Below are 25,380 nucleotides of genomic sequence, written 5' to 3' on the forward strand. Positions count from 1 at the left end.
CTTAGCAGGTACAGTGCCTGCCTGATTTCTGATGGGAAGGAATTCCATAGACGTGGGCCTTATCGACATGAGTCATGCTCTGGTTCATGGGGGACCACTCATAGTGCTTACCCACTGATAGACGTGAATTTAAACTTCGCTGTGCACTCTAGATGACAAATAAAGGTATCAAACCTAATTGGACCGGGCTGGTAAGGCACTGTAGCCATGGAGGATGGTCTACTGTGGCACAGCCCTCCCAATGAGATCAAGCAATAAAAAATATCCCCCCCCCAATCCCAAAGCCACACACACTCATGTTCCACACACATTTTATACTTCTCTGTGAACTCAGAGAAGCTCTGTAAACATTTCTCTCAGTCTACTTTTCTCTGGCCAATCAGCTACTTGTTCTCTGCCCAATCATCCAATCCTAATTCAAGAGTGAAGCTATGACAAAGATGTCCCTCCTCTTGGTCTGCCTGTCAGCCCTTCTGGGAAGGCTCCTACTCCATTTGTTACGACGCCTATCTAACACAAACATTATAGCAGATTAGAGACGAGTCAGAGAGGAGTCTGGACTGATTCAAGAACAGCCCCACTTGGTAGCTTTAGCCTATATCAGAATCATACATTGCTTCTGAGCCTACTCTGAGTGGTTTCCTGAAAGCCACCCCTCCTCACACTTGACTCATGTTCTTTGCAGGCAGCAGGTGGAAGGGAGGGGTTGTTATTTTCAGGAGCAGCTTTATACCTTAGCATATTTGGAGAGGGAAAGAAAAATACTGGACATAGTGGGAGTCTCAGTCTTATCTGTCTATAATAAATAGATTATTTTTATATTATTTTATTTGCATTTATTTTGGGGAGAATGGATGGGGAGACAATTTAGAGTAGACATGTATGTGTGCATTTTGCTGCAACAGCTTGTTTTGCTTTCCTTAAAACAAGGGAGAAAAATGGGGGTGGGATGGGGCTGCTGCTAGTGCAGCCTTTCCCAACTAGTGAGCCACCAGATGTTGTTGGACCACAACTCCCATCAGCCTCAGCCAGCATTGCCAGTGGTCAGGAACGATGGGAATTGTGGTCCAACAACATCTGGTGGCCCACTAGTTGGGAAAGGCTGTGCTAGTGGTTTGTTCTACATGACTTTCCCGGTTGCAGGATCATGTGTTGGGCCTACTGGACCCTCTGGATCTGACAGTAGTTTGCTCCTCAGGATCTCAGACTGGGGAGGGGAGTGAGCGAGTCTGGGCTTGCTTTGGCGTTCGTTGCCACGCCGCTTCCACCTGCAGGCAGTTGCTCTTTCAATTTGAATCTCGCCTCTGCTAATTCACCTGATGAGCTTTGGTGTCTCCCATCCCCTGCTACTGTCTATTATGTGGGTTAAAAATATTGATCTACCCAGTGCTGGTTGTCTAAGTGCATTCTTGGTAGATCATATACCAGAGATCTGTGGTGCTAAAGCTCAGTATTCTCTTTTTCTTTCTCTATTGAAACATGTCATGAAATCTTAGCTTTTGTTTTCCACCTATGGAAATGGAAATGGACTGCCAAGTCGATTCTGACTTATGGGCAACCCTATGAATAAGGTTTTCATAGTAAGCGGTATTCAGAGGGGGTTTACCATTGCCTTCCTCTGAGGCTGAGAGGCAGTGACTGGCCCAAGGTCACCCAGTGAGCTTCATGGCTGTGTGAGGATTCGAACCCTGGTCTCCCAGGTCATAGCCCAACACCTTAACCACTACACCACACTGGCTCTCTTTCCACCTATAGATAACTGGAAATGGCTCCCCCTTCCCATAATATAATTACTCTGCTTAATGTTCTGCTTCTGTGAATTGGCAGGAGACAAATCCTACCAAACCTTCAGTTTCCCTTTCTGAAAAGCCTTCCTAATTCTTGATTCTCACACTGTGGTGGTATGCTAGCTGTTTAGATTTGAAGAGTCATCATTGTCTGTGATACACACACTGATATATTTTTCCCTTCTTGCAATGGTTTCTGATCAAATGTGTTTTTCAGGCATCAAAACCATATAAAACCAATTTGGTCAGAGACAATAGCAGGGGAGTGGGTGGAGAAAGACTGTTCCATAGACAACAATGGTTCTATCATGCCATCTTAAAGACTCTGAAGATCAGTTATATTCCAGACACAAAATCCTATACAGGGATGGAAAAAATATCAAGCACTCAATTTTTAGGCACCTGGGATTTCTTTTCAGCTTTATTTGTAAAGGTAAATCCTAACTGAAAAGCTTGCCAGCTACTTATCTGAAGTAATGGGAGGTAACAAAATGCTGTAAATCACAAATAGTTTACCCCTATGTTTTCTCCAGGAACCGGAGAAAAATTAATACACCTGTACTGTTGCACTTAGCTGCAACTTTTATAGCAAGGGAGTGATTATTAGGGCCCACACAATCCTACCAAGTCCAGTCACCATCTGCCACCACACTCTAGCTTTCTACGGAATACAAGGGAATTAAAGCTGTAAACAGAGTGTTCAAAAATCTTTTGGTTCACATTTAATATTGTAGAACAGAACAGAAAATGCTGCAAACATATATATTACAGGGACAAGTACTCTACTTTTCTGCCACTGGACTGATTTTATTACTAGGTCATATCACTCTGGTGCTCTTGAGTCTTACATATCATAACCAATAAGGAGTAATTTTTTCAGCATTATAAAACACTTAATACTACTACATGCCAGATTGCAAGATCTGAGATAACTTCATGATAATTTGAGATGGTAACTTTTTACCTGATCACTTCCCCTAAACTTACACATTCAGGAACCAAAGAGTCATCATCTGAAAGCCATAAATACCTGCCGCTATTTGCTTACATGGATGAATAACTATGCTTAGCACCAGGTTGCAAGCTTAACACTTTAGAGCAGAGAACGTATGGTTACGTATATGTAATAGCAATACTTAGTTCCTATCAGTCACAGAAAAGCATGAAAATGTAACCCCATTTTAGCTACTGAATCAAGACCTCATTCATGGATTTGGGAAGAGAGAGAGAGAGAGAGAGAGAATATACAGTAGTCTATGCCTCTCTCACTCCAAACTTTTATATTTCTATTTCAATCATGCAATGTCCACATCACCATCCTCTTTAACTCAAATTCCTATGGTCCTGATCCTTGATTGTTGGATTCTGAATAAATGCAGCATAGAATTCAACAGCATACTTTCTTCCCTAAAAATATGCAAGTTACGTCTAATTAAAATGATACAACACTCCAGTTTCAAAATTGCTAATGGTGGGATCCAGTTGGCGCCCCTGTGTTCACAGAAGTGCTTTTGATCAAGGTGTCTAACAGAAGAAGAGGTGAAGTGACATTTGCAAATTTCCCCCTCCCCACTACAGCCCTCAGTCCCCACCCCCAAATCAGCTTCAGAGAGCTGAGGGACCCTCAGTGAGGAACAGTGGGGAAGGTGACATGAAATGTGCAGGGGAAATCACCAAAAGCTACCTCACCTCTTCTCTTAGCAGATGTTTCTGTTAGATCAGGGCAAGGGTATCAAATGAATTCCACCCTATCAGAACATGACAGCATGATTCCTAACATAGGAAACTGTTCAGTACAAACAATCTCTGTTCAAAGTTCTTACAACACAGTCTTATAAGGAATTTCATGTAGTTGATAAATTGACATCTACTGAACTCATGAGAACTGTCATCAGGAGATTTGGAGTGAGGTGTCATCAATATGCAGAAGACACCCATCTCTACCTCTCTGTTCCATCTGAATCAGGAGAGGTAGCTGAAGTACTGGATCAGTGCTTTGAGGTGGTGATGAGATGGATGTGGGCCAATAAATTGAGGCTGAATCCTGAAAAAATAGAGGTCTTATGTGTCCAGAGTTCTCATGTTCAGGAGGTGGGGAGATAGCCTGTTCTGGATGGGTTTGCATTCCCCTGGAACGGTGGTTCCCAACCTGAGGGCCATGACCCCCCAAGGGGGCTGCAAAGTAATCCAGATGGGGCCGCGAACAGCAAAGAAATGAATTATTTGTTAATTTTTTTTACAAAACTCTTCACTCCCTGGACACGGTCTGCTCCCCACTGCTGCTGCAGACAACACCTCCCCCTCGCTCCAAACAAGAGGAGAGGACTTTTGCTGAAGCACCAGTGTCTTTCAGGAGCATTGAGGGCAGGCATCTGCCTATAAACCATGTGGCAGATGCCAAAGGAGGATGAGGGTGGAGCTATCAGGAAGAAGAGGTGATTACTATTGCTGACTCCTGTCTCCTCGCACTGCTGCTGCTGGTGATGCCCTTGCTAGAACTAGAGGAGTGGGCTTTTCATGAAGCAAAAAGAAGCAAGGCTGCAAGGAAAGGCTGCTTTCCCTCTTCCTTGCTGGCAGCCAGCCTTCCTTAGCTCCTGATTCCATCTCCTTTTAAAAATTATTCTTATTTGTGAGGCCGCCCAGATCTCGCCTTCAGCCCAGATGGAGCCAAGGAACTGTGAGAAAACTTAGGACTTGCTCGCCCCCATCTCTGAGGTTAAGTGTGTGTGCCAGTGTCCACCATTTCTTCCACCTGTATTCCACCACCCCAACCTCTCTCTTCAAGATGCTACGGCAGTTGAGGGCTTTCCCCCTCTCACATGCCCAAATGCCTGCACACCTGCAGATGCTTGCAGGAGGGGCAGGTGTGTGTGTGTGTGTGCACTGGCCTATCTTCTGCTCCACTCTCATTCCCCAAGGGCACGCTGACCAAGTCATCAGTTCTGATGATAATCCCAAAGCCTAAAAGCACTATCCCCCCTCCTCAATCTGTCTACCTTTTTTGTCTTCACAATCTAGCATCCTCACCACTACGACATTGCTGCGTCTTTATTATTATTAAATCCTCATAAGGTTGGCTGAGGCTGGGGTCCACATACTACAGCTGAAATTTATTTATTTTTTTATTTATGATTGCATTTATATCCCACCTTTCCTTCAAGTTGCTCAAGGTGGTCACATGGTTCCCTCTCCCCTCTTCCCATTTTATCTTTACACCAACCCTGTGAGATAGGTCAGGCTGAGAGACTGTGTCTGGCCCAAGGTCACCCAGTGGGCTTCATGGCTGGGTGGGGGTTTGAACCTGGATCTTATTTCAACACTGTAAACCACTGGTGTTGAGAGACAGGACTGTACATCTTCAGACTATGTGTGGTGGGGGGAGAGGGAGGGGATACCAATTTGATGAACGATTGCATTAAGCAAAGAAAGCAACACCTCCCTGTCTGCAGGGAGCTTTTAATGGAAAGGGATATTTGGAAATGTGATTTTGCCATGCACCATTTTTTCAATTAACAGAGGCTAAAATTACAATTAGCATGGGGGGGGTCACAAAAAAAGTTTAGCTTAAAAAAGTGGTTCCACATAGCTTGGGAACCACTGCCCTAGAAGAAGCAGGTTAGCAGCTTGGGGATACTCCTGGATCCAACATTATGGTGGCACCTGACCTACCCTGTGGAACTCCCTACCCTTAAATATTAGACAGGCACCATCTCTGTTATCTTTTCGGTGCCTATTGAAGACCTTCTTCTTTCAACAAGCCTTTTAAGTTGAGATCTTATCCCAGTCTGCTTCTGTGTTGGAATTACTTTTCAATGTTTTTAAACCTTTTTTTAAAAAAAACAATGTTTTTTAACTTTTTGTTTTTAAGATGTCTTCAAAACTTTTAAAAAAATGTTTTTCAAGTTGTTTTGTTTTAATGTATTTTAACGTCTATTTTTATGATGTTTAAAGTGTTTTTAGTGCTTTTGTTTGCCGTCCTGGGCTCCTGCTGGGAGGAAGGGTGGGATATAAACAAACAAACACTGTTACTGGAGGCTCAGGTGGCCCCAGTGCCTAGAAATGCCTTTTTCCAGCTCCAGTTGGTTTGCCAACTTCGGCCCCTTTTGGAGAGAGGTGACTTGGCCACAGTACTCCATCCTCCGGTAACTTCCAGATTGGATTAATGCAATGCACTCTACGTGGGGCTGCCGTTGAAGACAACTTGGAAACTTCAAATGGTCCAAAATGCAGCAGCCAGATTACTGGTTGGGGTTCATTTTAGGTCTCATATAACCCATTTTAAAATAGCTGCATTGGTTGTCAGTTTGTTTTCGGCCCCATGTTAGTATTTAAAGCCTTAAACAACTTAGGTCCCAAATATCTGAAAGACTGCCTCCTTCCCTACAGACCTTCTCAGGTGTTGAAATCAGATGAGGAGGCCCTTTTGGTAGTCTCACCATCCTCAGAAGTTGGGGGGTGGCCTGGAAGAGGGCATTCTCTGTGGCGGTCCCTAAGTTGTGCAACTCCCTCCCCACCAAAGTGCATCTGGCAACTTTGCTGTACAGTTTTAGTTGAATGTTGAAGATGCACCTCTTTACCCTGGCCTTTGATACCTGAGACATGTATTTTTAGGACCCACCCTATTTTGGCATTTTAGGTTGTTTTAAAATTGTTGTTAATGTCTTATTTTAAAATTGCTACAACCCATCTTGGGACCTTTGAGTGAAGGGCATGTAATAAATAATAACGATGATAATGATAATAACAACAATAGGCCATCTTATACAGAGAAGGCATTTCATACAAACCAACTGAAACAGACAGCAGCAAACAGGCAAATGCTTTACTTAAAAACAACAGTAATAAGAGATGTGCACCGGATACATACTCATCTTGGTTAGTGCTATGCTTATTGTCAGGATAAACCGATATGAAATACTCACATGCACATTTACTTGCAGAGTTGTGCCAAACTGTCATTGCATTTTTTTGCCTGTTCTGGAATACCTCTTCAACTCTAGTTTCTGTTTTCTGTACAGCAGAACCATGCGGATTTATTTGCTCTGCTGTTACTGAGAAGCCTGTGTACAGAAGATAAGCATACCCTATTTAAATAATCCTAGCAGTATTAACAGAGTTTTTAAAAGCAGTCTGGAATATAGTATTATATTTAAAACTTTCAGTAATTAAATACATTTACACAGATACCACCAAACAAAGATTTGCATTAAGAGTATTTCCAACAACTGAATGTATCAGACTTGCAGTATAAAACCTGATAGTTCAAACCCTTCTGTTTCAACAAAAATACTATTTTTCATTTGTTTAGGGCATTCAAGGCACTTCAGAAACACTGGCCACCTTAAGTGTGATTTGTAAGAGAGTAGGAATGGACAGTAGCATGCCTTGGGCCTGCACACTCTCTGTGCCTCTCCTCCTGCATGACGGGGAAAAGGAGGTTGGAAGCTTTTGCTTCCACTTTTTCTTAACCATAGCTTCACCTATCATCCAGACCCAGCAAACAATGGTGAGTTTCCGGCAAGCCAACTTCAAACCAAAGTTAAAAAGCTGGCTTGTTTAAATCAACCATAGTGAATTAACCACAGCTCTGGGTCTAAACATGGCAAGTTATGTTTAATCAAAAGCAGAACTGCATACTTCCACACTTCTCCTCCTGGCCACACAGCAGGAGGGATTGTGTGAATCTGAGGAATTCCTATGGATTAGCATGAAATCCAAACATCTATTTTATGTTGCAATCCTTACATCCACCCTATAGGATATTGTCAGTATTATCCCCATTCTTGCAGATAGGGGTCTGTAGCTGAGAAAAAATGGCTTGCCTCTATGGTCATCAAGTCATTCTATGGCAAAGGTGAGATTCAACCCAAAGACTAAGCAAATGTTCTTGACAATAGATCTCATGGAAAACAGCAAGACTTACCTCCGAGTAAATGTGGATAGTTTGAATTTTAAGCTACTTAACTCTACTAGGTCCCTAACATACTCAATTTTGACTAAAATTAGATCCAATATTGTTTTACTTTGCATGTTTTCCTCAGAGATCATGCATGCTGTTATTTAATGCCACAGCAAATGTATTTACACAAATCCTTTCTAGTTTAAGTAATACCAAAAAGTAGCTACAGCAAGTATGGCAAAACAGCAAGTGTTCCTTTTAGTTATAATTTCAACAGCACTTGTAGCACGCAATACATTTTATGACACATTTCTCAATATCACAAATGCAGGGATGCACAACAAAGTGAGACAAAGAAATTTGCCTGACGTCACCCAGGTGAACTGATGGCAAGACAAGGATTTGACCTCAGATCCAAGACCATCACGTCATTACAACAATACGGCAGATTCTGATATAACTTTGTATTACTACATCTCTTCATATGATTAAGAGAATGTTTCTTAAGCTGGTGCTTAGACCTACAAATTGGACTTAAATCATCTAAATAATGCAAACCTTGGAATCGAACAATTCGTAAGTGGTTGCTTAGAGATCATCCATGTACTGAACAAGAATTCAATGACCATTTGTATATCTTCACTGTCATATAGTAAATATATTTTAACGGAGTTATAAGAATACCTCTCTTTTTCCTTGCTTCCTTTATTTCTTCACACATTTTATTGAACTCTGGATCAAGTTCGGCAGCAATAATAGCGTGTGCAGTGTCCTTCAGAGTACAGGCTCTGTGCCTAATTATTTTATCTAGAAAATTAGCATAATTTTCATTTTAATAATCAAAGACATTTTATTTATTTTAAAATGTATGAATCATCTTTTTGTCACAGGAGTGCCTAAGGCAATGGTACAAATTAAAAAAGATGATAATTTAAATCAACCCATAATTAAGACAAATAAATAATATCCACATAAGCAATCAAATGCCAAGTATTAATGCTGCAAATGTCTGAAAGAACAAATGTTTTAATCACTCATCTAAAAAGTAATGTTGCTTGGCAGGCATACTTATCTGTATCATGCTTGCACAACTTGCACTCCAAGCTGAACATAGTCTGTCAGCTTGAAGAGCCTTTGTTTTGCTCTCTGACTGGGATTGCGGATTCAGCAAAAGCTGAGTTTTCTGAAAACTGAAAGACCAAATATTCAGATAGAGAGGGGCTACCTTCAGACAGATAGTTACAAATTGTGCAGGCCCGATCAATGAGCGCTTACAATCCAGTCTTCACAATTACTTATATATTCTAGTGTTTGTGTATGTATGTGTGCATATCAGTTATATCTGTTTTTCCCATCTGCAAAGCTAGTAATAAAAACCCCACATTTGGGAAAAATATGCTATACTCAAGAGTAGCAGACTTCTAATACTAAGGCTGCCTTCCTGTGCACTTTATGTTGAAATAGATTCCCAACAAAATCTATTAGATTTTGCTTATAAGTAAATATGTACTGGGCTGCAACAGGCTATTTTAGACATGCCAAAGGACTTAGGTGCACCCATTGAAATGTTTAACTTTTTTCTTTGAAAAGTAAGCCTCCATACCATATCAGAAATTGCTTGTAAAAGTCCCAATAGTATTAAAAGGGAGTTTCCATGCAGCATTCATAGGACTACTGATGTGAGAAACAAACCGAGCTAGTTATGAGATTCTTTGAATCCTAATCACAGGGTCAGGCTCTAATAGGTATGCCTGTGTAAAGGAATGAAAGTGGTTCAGCTATTTTGTGTTTGTTTTAGATAGAAAACAAACTTCTTGTTTAGAGGTTGTTCTGGCTGGGGATTCAAAAGGTCAGCCCAAGAAACTGAAACCAGGGATGGGAGGGAAGAAGAGAGAGAAGGGAAGAAATCTAGCAACGATGGAAACGAAAAACTTAGCAAAACTCTAATGTCCTTCTGATTGGCTACAATATTAGGCTGGAGTGTTGGAATAATGTATACAAACGAAGCTGGCAAACAGGAGAGGTAAGAGCTACCAATCAGGAATAAGAATGGAGAGTGTGGCAGAGGATCTAGACTCAAGGAACAGAAGGAGCTGAACTGAAAAACAAGAGACTGGAATCTGAACTTCTAATGGGCTAGGATAATTGAAATAAACTGCTTTGTTGCTAGGCCTTGGGTAAAGTAGGGAAATAGTCTAGACAAGGTTAAGATGGATGTGTTTTTCCATGTAGTATTTATATTGTAATTATTCTTGTGGTTAACTACTAAAACCATTTTATGAGCTCCCCACTGTCTGAAATATTACAAGAGCAGCTGTGTTTTAAACCTTTAGTATAACTAAATTTGATGATGGTTTAACTTTGGGTTGTATTTAACATAGCACTGTGCAGGTCATTCTGACAGCATAAGGATTTTCGATTGCACAATGAAACTTCCCCTCACCTCACCTCCCAACACGTACCCCTTAAATCTGTTATAAGAATTCCCTGAAACCTCCAGAGTAGATTTGGGGAGGGCACATGAGTGGGGGAGGAGAGGGGAGCAAATCCCCATTGTACTTCCAGTGATCCTTGTGCTAACCAGACAGGTTATTTGAAGATACTTTGGTCTGATCTTGATTTTCATTCCGCAATTAATTGCCTTACCATCCTATCTAGCACAGTATAATGAACTGGCTGGAACAGTAACAAAAATACATAGGATAAAGAGCCTTTTTAGTGAAGGTAGACAGTTAAGGAATTTCACTTGGTAGCAACAGCGAGGACTGAGGAGGAGCTAAATTAGTTCAATTGGTCACCTATGCTGCCACATTTGGTAGAGTCTGTAACTAATATTAGGTAAAGTTAACTTTTAACCAGTTTGCATTCATGAGATACAGCTTTATACAGATAGTTGAAGTGCAATTTGATAGGTGATTAAATGTGCATTCATGTTTAAGATAAAATATTTCCTTACCCCCAGGATCTTTGTCAGGATTATATTCCAATGCATTGCTGCAGATGAGATCTATGTCTATTAGGAAATCCTTTGCCGTTAAATAATTGTGTTTATCAATTTTACTGATAACCGTAGACAAGTCCATTGGTTCTTTGATAACTTCAAGATAATCTGAAACCTACAATCAAACAGCACACTAAATTGACACAGAGATTTATGCTAACTTTAACATATTCAGCAATACATTTATATTTTCGAACACATTAAACAAAAAACATATGACACCATGATAGAACTAGTGCTGGAACAATGTTTTATTCACCCAAGAGTCATTACTCCGATATTTAAATGTCAAGGAAAACTCAAATATTAGCTCCTATCAAAGCCATCTTGTTCTGTATATGTAAGTCATTTTAAACATATTTTCATTTTTTAAAAATCCTCTATAGAGAAAAGTATAGGACTCGTTTACAAGACTTTAAACACAATGCAGAACAGTGTATTCACATCTGTTTCCAAGACATAAATATGAACTACTAGCAAGTTCCGGCACTGGCAGCAGCAGACATAACCACAGGGTTGAAAAGAGCCCAGTACAGATTCTACATTTGATGGGCAGAGACTATTTGGGGGAATAAGGGAGATGAAACTGATTCAAAGCCCTAAATGTCATGGGGGTCTGGTTACCTGAAAATAACCTTGGCCCACATATACCTACCCAGACATTAAGACCATGTTTTGAGACCCTCCTTCAGGTGCCTCCACCAACTGAGGTACAGCATGTGGTCACTTGAGAGTGGGCCTTCTCAGCAGTTGTGCCCCAGTGATGGAATGCTCTCCCCAGGGCGGCCCACCTGTTGCAGTAACCCTTTTTCATACCAGGTGAGAAGACTCAATTTTTCTAGGCCTTTCAATCTTAGAAGAACTTTTATGGATCTTATTTTTCTTTATTTATTTTTTTTGGAGTTTAAGATCTGTGAAATTGTTGGTCCTGCTTTGAGCTCTGTTGTGAGGATGTTATCTTCTGTTGCTGATTTCATTTTATCTATGGCATTTTTATGCCTCCCAAATAAGGCCATGTCCTCTGGATGGTTCGCAGTTTAAAAATCAAATGCAAGTACAATCAAACAAAACAATCAACACAAAGGTCAATGGAAAGACCAGCATAAAACCATCAGGCACTTCCCCTTCAGATCATGCTTTGATTAGGGCAGGGATGGGAAACTCATGGCTCCTCAGATGCCACCAGACCATAATTCCCACTATCCCCGACTACAGAGCACACTGTTGTTATATTGGTTTATATGGGCTTATTGTTGTACTAGGGGCTCCACCCCTGCTCGCTTTGCTCACCAACCCTGCCTACCATCACCAAAGCTCCCCTCTCCCCCCCTCCCATGGGTTACCAAACCTTTCACCTGGCCTCCCAGCAGCTGCTGTCACCACCAGCCTCTCACCTGGTCTCCTGCCCAGGCTGCAGCCACCACCAGCAGTCCCCCGCTCAGGTTGCAGCTGCTGTTGGCCTCCCACCTGGCCTCTTGCCCAGCCTTTTGTTCAGGCTGCAGCCATCGAGGCTCGCTCAGCAGTTTTTGCCGCCATGCCCCACCCCCGCCGTCACACCGTGACATCATGAGGGCTTACGTTAGAGAGATTTAATGGTTTTAATGTTGCATTGTTAACCACACAGAAAACCTTTGCTACTGAGTGGCATATAAATATAATAAATACTTCATCTATGCTTCATATTTGCATACTGAACACTGTATTTGTATAAAAACCAATCCATGCCATGTGTACATTCCAACTTTATAATACAAGGATGAGGCCTGTCCCTGTAGACCCTTGTGCAAGCATCAGGCAGCAGAGGCTCAATCCCAGTTCCTCACCAATATATAATCATTTCCCATTGTATATAATGACTGTAGGGAGCTATCGTGTTTTACGTATCAACCCCAAAGTAAACTAGTAAGTGTAAGTTAACTTTAATACTGTAACCACAGCATTAAACGCAAACTGACTAGTAATACTAAAAGCACTGAAGGAAGATGGGGGAAGTGTACTTCACATTCATGAAGCTCTGGAAGGATCAGTATTTGGCCTGGAGCTGCACAAAGGCCACAGAAGAGCCTTCATATTTAAAATGAAATCTAGATAAGCTTGATAAGCTTGATTCTAGGGGTGTACAGTGACTCTCTGTGTACTCCAAACAATAAGATGAACTGAGGTGCTTCATGATTTCTCGTTCCTGAGTTGGACTGCACCATTAACAAGGGTGCATTTGTGGTGCCTGTCACAGCCTGAAGTGAGAGACAGGCAGGGTCTCATTTTTGACTTCACATATAGTTCGATACACATTCAGAAGTAAAGGAGCAGTTTTGATGCTTCAGAACTGCATGCATCCAAACCTCAGCAACTGCAGGGACAAACCCTCAGCCCTTCTCCCAAGTGGGTGGGAGCTCATTCCTTTGATTGCGCAGAGATCTGGAGGCATGTCAAAGCATAAATTCAAAGTTCAGTTTGAAGCCAGAGACAAGACCATGCTCTTCTCTGAGGAGAGAGGCTGGCCACTAGTGACCACATAGTTTGGTCAACTATCAAAAAAGCATTGGCTGCATCTGTATCCACCCATCCTCTCCAAAGAATTCCAGGTGGCTTATTCAGTATTTTCCTTATCAATCACTTGCAGACTTTACCAATTTGGGGTGCTAAAACAGAAATCACATTTTCTCTTCTAGTTTTTTTATGGGCAACCAGTTTGAAAACTGGGGACACGAGGGAGGTGCCCCTAGGTAAGAAACCTGTGTTAGACTTGGGGGGAGGAGAAAGGCTAGAGAACTTGGAAGCTTTGGGAGTCCCTGATACGTTTCAAGATTGAGCTTTGAAGGCACTCAAACAAGAGGTTGCAGTGCTTTGGCATGTCTCTGGATCTCCATGCAATCCAAGGAATGGGCTCCCACCCACTGGGGAGAAGGGCTGAAGGTTTGCACTGAGATTTAGATGCAGTTCTGAAGCATCAATACTGCTCCATTACTTCTGAATGCTCATCAAGCACTGCATGAAGTCAGAAATGAGACCTTGACTGTCTCTCTTTAGGCTGGGATACGCACCACAAATGTGCTGAATAGAATAAAAGATATGCTTGCAAGCACATTTGTGAATCTCTGAATGAATTTTAAGGTGTTCCCAGTGAACTCCTCTAGTCACTTATTTTCTGTCTGAAAGTCCACCTTTCTGCACAACTGTGTTTTCTTGGACCAGCTTCTTGCCCATCTTGTCCAGCGGAACTGTTATTTTCTATTTTGTACAGTTTCAAATAAATTAGTGAACTCGTCACTACATTTTTGGGCAGAAGTGACTTGCAAGAGCAGTCAGGTGATGTTAAAAACGACTTGTAGGAAACTGCTTTTAGTACAAAAAAGGAATTGGTTACATATACAGAAAAAGATCTAGGGTAGAAGTCAACGAAGCACTAAGCCGTCAGTGCAAAGATTTCTCCTTGCACGTGTTCCTCCCCCAAATCTGTTCTAGGGGTTCCCTCAACCCTGCGGAGCATATTTGGGGAGGGAGCAGGGCACATGCAGGGGAAGCCCTATTGTGCAAATGGAAATCCTTGTGCTGATGGGACACAGTAGTTGAATACTACCCCTAATAATGGTTAAGGCGATGACCAGGTCTTGATCTGAGCTAGGACTCAACATAAGAATCTATTTTGAATCTTTGAACATTTCAAGTAGTATTAAAAAAACAGAGTGCCTCTGAGCATGTGCACAGAATGGGTGATATCCAACCATGGTGGCCCACTTGCCTGAACAGGCCTTACGCTTTCTTTCCACTCTACAGCCTCCTGTGTGCCCCCCAAATTCTGCTCTGGAGAGTTGGGAGACTCTCCAGAGCAGAATAGAGGGGGGCTGAGGAGCTGCAGGTATGAGGAGAGTCAGGGGAAGTCCTACTGTCCCTGCTGGCACAACATTGGATCTCACATTGGTGAATATCCACTGCTCATAGTCCCCAGTTTTTAATGTGTAGGCTGAGCTTTCAGATTAAAGACTATAGCTTCTGGTAGACTGAGCTCTGATACCATTCAGAAATTAACCACTGGCTCAGTTATGAATTTGCAAAATGGAGCGGAAAACTTACTTTTCCTTAGCAGTTATTTATATAGACTGGGAGTAGGCAAACTTTTTTCCATTTCAAGGGCCACATTTCCCTTGGTAATCTGTTAGTCTCATTATAATTATAGATGGAGCCACTCCCATGCTTTTCTGCCACCTCCTTTTCTCTCTGTCCTCCCCCTCTTCTTCCTTCCCAGTGAGCTGCCAGGGGAGGGATGCATCGCTCTTGCAAGAGGTCTGAACTGATGGCTTACAGAGGGCTTTTGAAATGATGCTAAAAGCTAGGGGTTACCCACCCTGATTCAGACCATCTCATAGAGCACGCAAGCTACCTCTTGAACAACTGCTGGCATAATGCAAATTACATGTTTCTAAGCACATCCCCACAACTATTTCATAAGTTCTGTGCAAAATTGAGTTTTGAAGTTGACCGAAAATCCAACTGATTGTCATAAATAGATTTGTAAACAACATGATCTAAAAGGTGACTTTCTAGTATACAAGTAATGTTAATGCAGCTTTGCCATTCTCTGCTTAATTTTATACAGGGTATTCAAGTATCAGTGTGGGATTTTTTACTCTAAAGGCAAAGCCCAGCAAATTTAATTGTGACTCAAATTAACAGCCAAATTAAAACTTTTTTTTAAAAAAAAGAAATGTTTGTAGGTAGCTATGTAAGGTCCCAGGTCAAATGATGTCCTTATAGCTTTATAACTTTCAATTTTCATTTTGGCTAGAAGCAGACAAAAGGAGAGATGATGGTTTAATTTACAGAATATTCTGGCGTAGGCATTACAATTCAATAAATTTCTTTCAACATCCCATTGGCTCAATGATGTTACTGCAGTTTATTTCTGCTTCCTGTGAGCAAATAAAATTATTGCCACAAAATGGAAGCAGCAGCATGAACAATATAGAATGATATATGTTAGCACTATTGCCAAGAATAAGTTAGCAGTGGCTTCAAATGTTAAAATTAAGCCACAATCACTGTAAATATGTAAAATGGGTTAGATCAGCAATATCATCTGCAATAACTAATATATGCCTTTTAAATTAATTGCTAATAAGGTCAACTTCATTGTTTGCACGTTACTGAAACAAGACCTCTTCAATATCCACCGGTTTGCTGAAGATGTTAAAGCGCTTGTCTGTGGCCAATCTCTTGGTAACATCCCTGAGAAACAATCGCAGCTCTCTCAATGTGTTTTCTTCCTGGTCCTCCATTCGCTGCTTTTCTGTCTCCGACAGCTGGCGCGTAGGTGATGGTAGTGCAAGAGGAAGCACCTCCATATCAGAAAGAGCTAAAAAAGTTGAACTCGGTCAAAATAGGTTTTTCAGATTACATCCTCAGAATATTTCACACCACAGAGTTTTCATACTTTTTACCCTTATCAGATTTGATAACACCAAGAACTCTGCACTCCTTATCTCAGTTTTGCACATCAAACTAAAAAAAAACATATTGTGGAGACTTTGCAATTACTGTGAACGATGACAGCCTTCTCAGCACCAGTCTCCTCTCTTTCAATAAAAGACAAATTGATGTGAGACATGCTGGCAGGAATCTCAAGATCCTATATGGGTCTACTCAGCTCTCTTCTATCACAGCAAGTTAAAAGGTTAAAGCTGAAAGATATGTTTGGCTCATTCAATATATAGGAAACCACAATTAATGCCTGCCAAGGTATAAAACATCTCTATTGAAAGAACCACTAACAGTATGGGTTCCTTCCCAGTGCCCTTCAAAATGTTACAGGTCCCAAATCTATCCTCCATGTGATCCATCAATGCATTTGAAGCCACCACAGAATATCTGCCCCCTTGCCCTAATTTACATAAAGGCAGAGTAAAAATGTTATGGTGCAGGAACATCTAGGCCATACTGTACCATGCACTAGAATCTAGTGATCAAGTAATATTTCAAGCAGCTGTCTCGAAATTTCAGTTCAGCTTATGCAAAGTTCTCTCTCAAAGCTCCTATCAATTTCAACATCTTAAAAAGAAGAAACCATTGTTCTTTAAAATGTGAAGGGGGAGTTCTTACTAAACTAGGGCAACTTCCTGCCTGAGATTATTGGGAAATGTACAGAACCATAATCAGAGTGCTGGCTTCATAGAATAGTAGAGCTGGAAGGAGCCTATAAGGCCACTGAGTCCATCCCCCTACTAAATGCAGGAATCCAACTTACATTCATAGAATTTTCTGCTGTGGCTTTTCCACAGCTCTTGACATTATACCATCAGTTTAGATATGAAGATGGGTATACAAATCTAAGTGGGTGCCCAATGGCATGTCAGGCTGATATTCTAACAGCCTGATTAGCCAGTTCATTGTCTTTTGATTCTAACATGTTCATGAAACCAACAAGCCTCCAAAACGTATGGAATGTTGAGGTAATAACCAACAGAAAACATGAAGTTAAAGGAGTGAGATGGAATCGGCTTAATCAAGCAACTTCTAGTAAGTACCCTGGAAAGGGGGGGGAGGGGAAAATAGGTTGTAGGATTCCATGCCAAGAGGTTAACAACCTGCCCTCCCTGTTCTGTACTGGAATGGTTCAGGAAAAAGGACACCTTTTCTCTTTCCCACTCTCCAGATCCCCCCCTCCAAATCTAGCTATGAAGTTTTTGATTCAGGGTTGGAAGCTCCAAACATGAGTCTATATAGTCCAATAGAGTAAGGCCTCAGGGGCATAGGGGGGAAAAGAGGTTAAATATTCCAACCCCTCCTGAAACTCATGTCCCGCATCACTGTCCCAACCAGACCTGAATAGGACTACTTTATACACCTATCCTCCATGAATTTGTCTAATCCCCTTTTAAAGCCATTCACGTTATTGACCTTCACTACATCTTAAGAGTAGTGAACTCCATAAATTAATAATGTGAAGTAATAGATTCTTTTGTCTGTCCTGCCTCGCCTGCCTATTAATTTCGCTGGACGACCCTAGCTCCAGTATTATGAGATGAGAAAACAGGCTTCTCTCTTTCCACGTGTTAACTTGATAAACCCCAATCATGTGTTCCCTTAGTCATTTTTTTCCTAAAGAAAAAGTCCCAAATGTTTTAGCCTTTTTTTGTAGGGGAGTTCCTCCAGCCTCCTGACAATTTTGGTTGCCCTTCCCTGCATTTTTTCAAGCTCTACAATACTCCTTTGGAGATGGGTGATCAGAACCACGATCAGTGTTACACTTATAGTTGTATCATACATCTGTACAGGGGCATTACAATATCAGCATTTTTTTATTCCTTTCCTAATAGTTCCTAGCATGGAATTTGTCTTTTTCACATCTGCTACACACTGAATGCATATTTTCACTGAGCCATCACAATTCCAAAATATCCTATTGTCACTGCTAATTCAGACCCCACCAGTGTACCTTGGAAGTTGGCATTTTTTTTGCTCCAATGTGCATCACTTTACACTTATTTACATAGACCCTCATTTGCCACTTTTTGCCCATTTCATCCAATTTGTTAATATCATTTCGGAGCTCTTCACAGTCTTGGACTTTCACTATCCCGAATAATCTGCCATCATCTTAAACTCAGTCACCTGGCTGCTCAAACTTTATTCCACATCATTTATGAAGACTGGATGCTTGTGAACAGGCCTTCAGTTTGCAATATCCTACCCTCTCATGTGCACCAATTCCATCTCAAAGTGGATAATGATGTTTCGGTGAACATGTACATCCACTGGGTGTATGCAGATATAAATCCTATGCACAGTCATTACCAATGACTGCTATTTCTAATCTCATTTAAAAATGAACATGAGCAGTGTGGTTTTCAGGTGGAAAACTGCACCTATTTTGGACTAGAGAATTAACTTACCCGTTTGTTTCCTTCTTGGAGGAGGCATTGATGCTTGATTGAGAACAAGCTCTTGGAAAAATTTGCGCCTGTCTTCTTCACTAGGTCTCTGAATGTAAAAAACCTCTTCATACTGGATTTTAAAGATACACTTCACCTACATAAAACCAATGAGAAATAGGGGGATGAAATAGGTTGTCAACAGCTTGCCTTTCTTTGGTTTTGTAGTACTTAACTATTTAATCAAATCAATCAAATGTTTACTGCAGTTGGCCAGCCGCTGCACAAAGTACAAAATATAAAATGGTACAAAATCACAGCCACAGTAGATCCAATTATTAATTATTAAAGATGGCAATCTAGGAACTATTTTAGCAGATTTGATATTGCAATGTTAAAATGTATTGCAACCTGATCAGCAACAGATTAATTAAACCCCTCAAGGAAGATACTCAAAAGGGTCTTTAAGGATCCACTAGGAACCACCTCCTAAGGGGGGAAATTATGCGTTCCTGAATCCCTTGACACAATCTACAGTAGACTACCACATGAGTGTTTCAAGCCAAGTAGTTGCAAGGGCAACAACGATCCTTGAAGGAAACTTCACCAAATCTGTCATCTAGAATCTTAGAATAAAATTTAAAAACTGCTCTTCTGCACTTCGGTATTGTTAGAAAATGTAGATATAGCATACATTTGTTAGAGACAGACCAAGTGTAGCTTAGTGATCATGGTGCACAAGGCCCATTAGCTGATGCATGTAAGTCTTTCACATTCATATCTTTTCCATGTAGACACAAAAGAGTCAAGCAACACCTGATAGCCTGGAAACATTACAGGCAGAGCAGCAGATTCAGAGCAAAAATGAACAGAATATCCATGGCAAGCTATTTAATAAACCATGTCTCACTTCCAGATTAAGGGCAGTGCTAGCAACAGATTTAGATATACCCAGTCTAACCTGTGGTCATCCATGGTTCAGAAAAGGGAAAAAGAAGGGGGGAACCCCAAAATGCTAGAAAAATATGTATTTTATTTGTAATCCAAGCCCAACGTGTTTCAGCCTGTGTATATTTAGGCCTTCGTCAGGGGCTGTAAATAAAATGGCAGGGACATATTACTTTGATAAACATATAAAATGAAAACATACATTAAAAAATCTTTTCACTTACAACAACAGCTGGTGTGAAGTATCTTCCCGTGAGCAAAGCTGCTTTCATTAGTACAACCACCACAGAGAAGAATTCACAAGGTCTTAGCCTGGGTTACATCACCAATGATGAGTATAAATTCTTGTTTAATAAGAACCCTAGGGTTCCATTTTTCTACACCCTGTCTAAGATTCAGAAAGGAATATTACCTCCTCCTGGCCATCCCATCGTTTCTGGATGCAATTCTATTTTAGAGCCTCTGTCTTTGTTTGTCGATCATTTTTTGAAACCCATTAAACCTATGATTCCATCTTATATATGGAATTCTACAGATTTTATGAATAAGGTACAGTCCACCTCTACAGAACCTTTGGACATCTTGGTCACTATGGACGTGAGATCTCTTTACACCAATATCCTCAGGAACAAGCTTTAGATATCATTCAGTGTATGCTAGACAAGAGAACTGATAGGCATCCTCCCACACATTTTCTCTGCACATTGGCAGAAATAGCAATGTGTAAAAACTATTTTAAATTTGATAATTTGTACTATTGGCAGATTAAAGGGGTGGCCATGGGATGCCCTATGGCCCCCGAAACAGCCAATTTGTACATGGAATTCTTCGAAAAAGACGTCACTGTGTCTTCTAGCCCTTTTTCTGAACAGCTTGTGTGTTGGTGGAGGTTTATAGATGATGTGTTTCTGATTTGGAGGGGATCAGTTGAACATCTTTACAATTTTTTTGAATGGGTAAGCAGCAGGAGTGCCCACATCCATTTTGATTTCCACCATAGTCTGGAGGAAGTCAATTTTCTGGACTTATTAATTAAGAAACAAGGAGAACATTTGTGCACTTCCATATACAGGAAGCCCACAGACAGAAACACTTACCTAAGGTTTGACAGCTCCCATCCTAAACCCCATAGACATAACTCACCACATGGTCAGTTTTTAAGGATCAAGCATAATTGCTCTTCTGAAAGGGATTTTCTACAGCAATCCCATATTTTGAAAAGCCATTTATACAAGAGGGATTATCCTAAAAGCATTGTTGAGGACAAATTTTAAGAAAGTTTCCCATATAGAACACACAGAGCGTTTGCAACCAATGATACAGAAAGCTTCTCTTCGTTTAAACTGTAATTTGACTTTTGATCATGTCACCAACAAATTACAAAGCAGCATCAAAAGACACTGGCATGTTATACGGCATATTCCTGGATGTCACGAACAACCTATGATTTCCTTTAAGAGAACCAGGAATTTAAGAGACATTTTGATTAGAAGTGAATTTAGGGACAACACTCATCCCATCACAAACACCTTACCAGGTACTAGTGTACCTATGGGCCATCATCCCTGTGGTCATTGTGCCTATTGTAAATTCACGAGTAAGATAGCAGAGTTTGTTAACCCCACCAATCATAAAAAATTGAATCATTTTTCCACGTGTAACAGTGCCAATGTCATTTATGCAATTCAGTGCAGATGTAAGAAATTTTACATAGGACAAACAATGAGGATTGTCAAAAGACGAATAGGGAAACACCTCAGCAACATCAGAAATAAGAGATCTGGGGAGCCCTTAGTGGAGCGCTTTACTAAATGTCATCACTCCGTTGCTGACTTTAAGTTTTGGGTTCTAGAAAAAGTAAATGGGAACAGAAGGCATGTCCTATTAAAGAGAGAAATAGCTTGGATTCTGGATCTAAAAACAATGACCCCTAGTGGACTCAATGAGGGGTTAGAATTTCTTCCTCTCTTGTGAAATTTAAAAAATATCCAGGATCCCTTCCACGTTCTCCTCCTGCAGTTTGTAATCATCTTATCTGTCAGTGGTTTCACCTGTATCATGATCTCTGGGAATGTGTATATACAGTAATACCTCGCATTAACGTACTCAATGGGACCAGAGCGAGTACGTAAACCGAAAATGTCCTTAAAGTGAAGCACTACCTTTTAAAACTTTTTTTACCTCTCCTTCATGCGGAGCCTCAAAGCCTCGCGCTAAAGCCTCTGCTGCTGCACTGCCGCACCTCCCAGCTGATTTGCGGTGGCGTGATCGCATCTATTTCCACCCACGCAGGCCAAAGCCTCTGCTGCTGCACTGCCGCACCTCCCAGCTGATTTGTGGTGGCGCGATCACGTCTATTTCCACCCCCATGTGCTAAAGCCTCTGCTGCTGCGCTGCGGTTCTGGAGAAATACAGGCATATGGAGCATGTACGTTATAGCGAGGCGACGTTAAGCGGGGTATGCCTGTATATGAATACACTTTGTGAATTCTTCTCTGTGGTGGTTGTACTAATGAAAGCAGCTTTGCTCACGGAAAGACACTTCACACCAGCTGTTGTTGTAAGTGAAAAGATTTTTTTAATGTATGTTTTCATTTTATATGTTTATCAAAGTAATATGTCCCTGCCATTTTATTTACAGCCCCTGACAAAGGCCTAAATACACACAGGCTGAAACACGTTGGGCTTGGATTAATAAAATACATATTTTTCTAGCATTTTGGGGTTCCCCCCTTCTTTTTCCCTTTTCTGGTTTTAGATGCTAGCCACTTTTAGCTGTTGGCATCCATGGTTCAATAATACTTGGCCTTCCTTTTTGAAAACACCACAATCTTTTAATAGTTATTAGCTTTTAATAGTTAGCAGCTAGGCAACAGCTCATAGGATTTTCAGGTCACTATAGGAAATAACTTCTAACCAGATTTGCAAGTTTAAGACAGCATTACCATGTGAACAAACTATTGGATACCAAAGTAAGAAACATCAGGACTGGTTTGATGAGAATGATAGTGAAACTGAACATATCATTAATAAGAAAAGGAAAGCCTTCCAGATATGGCAAAAAGGCGTTCACTGTCCTGCTAAGAAAAAAACCTATGCCAGTGCAAAGGCTGAGGTCCAAAGAAGAACTAGAGAACTTAAGAACGCCTGGTGGATAAAGAAAGCTCAAGAAATCCAGCATTTTGCAGATGCTCATGATGCACAGGGCTTTTTTAATGCCACAAAAGCCATCAATGGACCAACAAATTATGGTATAAATCCCTTACATTCAATAGATAGTACCAAACTTCTAAAGGACAAAGAGTCTATTGCACTGCGTTGGAAAGAGCATTACCACGACCTCCTTAATCGTAACTCTATTGTGGCTGATGAGGTCTTCTCGCAAATCCCGCAACAATAAATTAGAGATGAGCATGCAGTATCCCCTAATTTGGATGAAGTCAGTAAAGCCATTAATCAAATTAAAAATAACAAAGCTAGTGGACCTGATGGGATTCCTGCTGAAGTCTTTAAAGAAGGTGGGCCTGAACTTACACAACAACTTCATAAGGTCATTGAAAAAATCTGAATGAGGGAGGAGATCCCGGAAGACTTTAGGGATGCCATAATTATCACTCTTTTCAAGAAGGGTGATAGAACAGATTGTGGGAACTACCGAGGTATCTCTCTTCTAGCTACTGCAGGTAAAATCCTTGCAAGGATCCTCGCAAATCGCCTCCTATCTCAGAAGACATCCTCCCTGAATCCCAAAATGGTTTCCGCCCTTCCAGGGGGACAGTGGACATGATCTTCACTGCACGACAGCTCCAAGAAAAATGCAGGGAGCAAAACCGACCTCTGTATATGGCATTTATTGATCTGACTAAGGCCTCTGATACTGTAAATGAGACATTTGGTGTTACCGTGAAATCGGTCTTCTCTGTGCATGTCAAAGATGATATTAGGTGGGTAACTAGCTCCACCTAGTGGTTGAAGGCAAAAGAGTACTGCTGACGTTTTAATGTAGTTCTGTTCCTGGTCTGCGGCTGCTCCTCCCTCAGTTTTCGATGACAAGCTCAAAGGAGTAAGGTCGGTAAAAGCACAAATAAAGACAAGACAACAGTACTCATACACTCTCTGCTCAAGATCTAATAGCGCTTGTAAAGGTAGCCCAGCCCTCATAGGGAGTGGCCCTGATAGCATCTTTGACATGCACAGAGAAGACCGATTTCACGGAAAGACCAAATGTCTCTTCTCCTGTGCATGGAAAGATGATATCAGGTGGGACTCAGGTTCTGGCCGGCAGGGTGGCTGCGCGAAAAATCTAGGCGTAGGCCTGGGCGCTGACTCCAGGGGAAGGCCGCCTCTGAACTTAAAACTGCCGACGCTGTGGCTTGCTCTTCAGGAGAAACGGCAGCAAAGTTGGCCGGGGGGGGGAGCCTGAAGAGGCCGATGGCCCCGGGAACCATGGGGAGGAGCTGGATGCTCCCCACGATGGAGGTAAGGCTTTCAGGGAAGGACACCAGGACTTTTTTTAAAAAAAACTTTATCAGAAAGGAGAGGGTAAAACACACGGAGGGAAAGAACCACAGTAAAAGGACACACAAGACCCAGCCAAACAAAGCTATACAGGCCTGAACCAATGGAGGCAGAGAGAATCCAACCACTTTCGGTGAAGGCAAAAGAGAAAACGGAGGGAGGAGCAGGCGCAGACCAGGAACGGAACTACATTAAAACGTCAGCAGTACTCTTTTGCCTTCAACCACTAGGTGGAGCTAGTTACCCACCTGATATCATCTTTCCATGCACAGGAGAACGAACTGCTCTCTGGACCATCCTTCTGAAAATTGGATGCCCTGATAAATTTGTGAATATTTTGCTTCTCCTCCATAAAAACATGACGGCAACAATTCTGTATAACAATAGCTCCCAAAATGATCCATTCAAAGTGGGATCAGGCGTCAAACAGGGATGTGTCATTGCTCCGACCTTATTTGCTACTTTCATCGCCATGATTCTACACCTTGAGGGGAAACTTCCCACTGGCGTGGATGGAAAGTTTTTTAATCTCAGAAGGCTGAAAGCAAAAAGGTAATTACAACCTCTATCATAGAACTTGAATATGCCGATGATAATGTAGTCTCCGCACATTCAGAGGAAGATCTTCAAACTATCCTAAATGTCTGTGCAGAAGCATATGAAAAGCTTGGCCTCTTGCTTAACATCAAAAAAAACCAAAGTGTTTCATCAGCAAGTGCGAACCAATCCTTTTGTAGCACCATCAATCCAGTTTAATGGTGGAACGCTGGAGAATGTCGATCACTTTTCCTATCTTGGCAGCCATCTCTCTGTAAAAGCTGACATCGATGCCGAAATTCAGCATCGTCTGAGCTCTGCGAGTGTCGCATTCTCCCAAATGAAGCGTAGAGTGTTCGAGGATTGGGATATTCTCAGGGAGACCAAAATGCTTATTTACCGACCTTACTGTATGCCTGTGAAACACCACTCCCAACATCTTGAAAGATTCCACCAACACTGCCTCCGGAAAATTCTGCAAATTACTTGGGAAGATAGGCGGACTAATGTTAGCGTATCGGAAGAAGCAAAGACCACCAGTGTTGAAACAATGATCCTCCAACATCAACATCGCTGGACCGGCCATGTTGTTCGAATGCCTGATCACCGTCTTCCAAAGCAGGTACTTTACTCCCAACTTAAGGATGGAAAACGGAATATCGGTGGACAACAAAAGAGGTTTAAAGATGTTCTCAAAGCTAATCTAAAAAAATGTAACATAAGCATCGAGAACTGGGAAGCCTTGGCCCGGGAGCGTCCCAATTGGAGGTCGGCCATTATCAAAGGTGCTATGGACTTTGAAGAAGCACGAGTACAGGGCGA

At 41.5% G+C, this 25,380-nt stretch overlaps 1 protein-coding gene across 2 annotated transcripts in view; it reads right to left on the reverse strand.

The window, feature by feature from the left end:
- The window catches only part of ATAD2B (ATPase family AAA domain containing 2B), a 97,366-nt gene that overhangs the window by 8,812 nt on the left and 63,174 nt on the right, over positions 1–25,380 (reverse strand). Inside the window, exons 20-24 of one of the 2 annotated variants that reach the window (XM_061622697.1) lie at positions 18,577–18,712; positions 15,859–16,040; positions 10,643–10,802; positions 8,371–8,493; positions 6,710–6,847 (exon numbers count right to left, since the gene is read on the reverse strand). In XM_061622697.1, coding sequence (XP_061478681.1) covers positions 6,710–6,847; positions 8,371–8,493; positions 10,643–10,802; positions 15,859–16,040; positions 18,577–18,712 — 739 coding nt within the window. Of the gene's footprint in view, positions 1–6,709; positions 6,848–8,370; positions 8,494–10,642; positions 10,803–15,843; positions 16,041–18,576; positions 18,713–25,380 lie in introns of both variants that reach the window. The other variant, XM_061622696.1, reaches the window with a different exon arrangement.

This window comes from Rhineura floridana, chromosome 4, assembly GCF_030035675.1.
Source record: "Rhineura floridana isolate rRhiFlo1 chromosome 4, rRhiFlo1.hap2, whole genome shotgun sequence".
Taxonomy (NCBI): domain Eukaryota; kingdom Metazoa; phylum Chordata; class Lepidosauria; order Squamata; family Rhineuridae; genus Rhineura; species Rhineura floridana.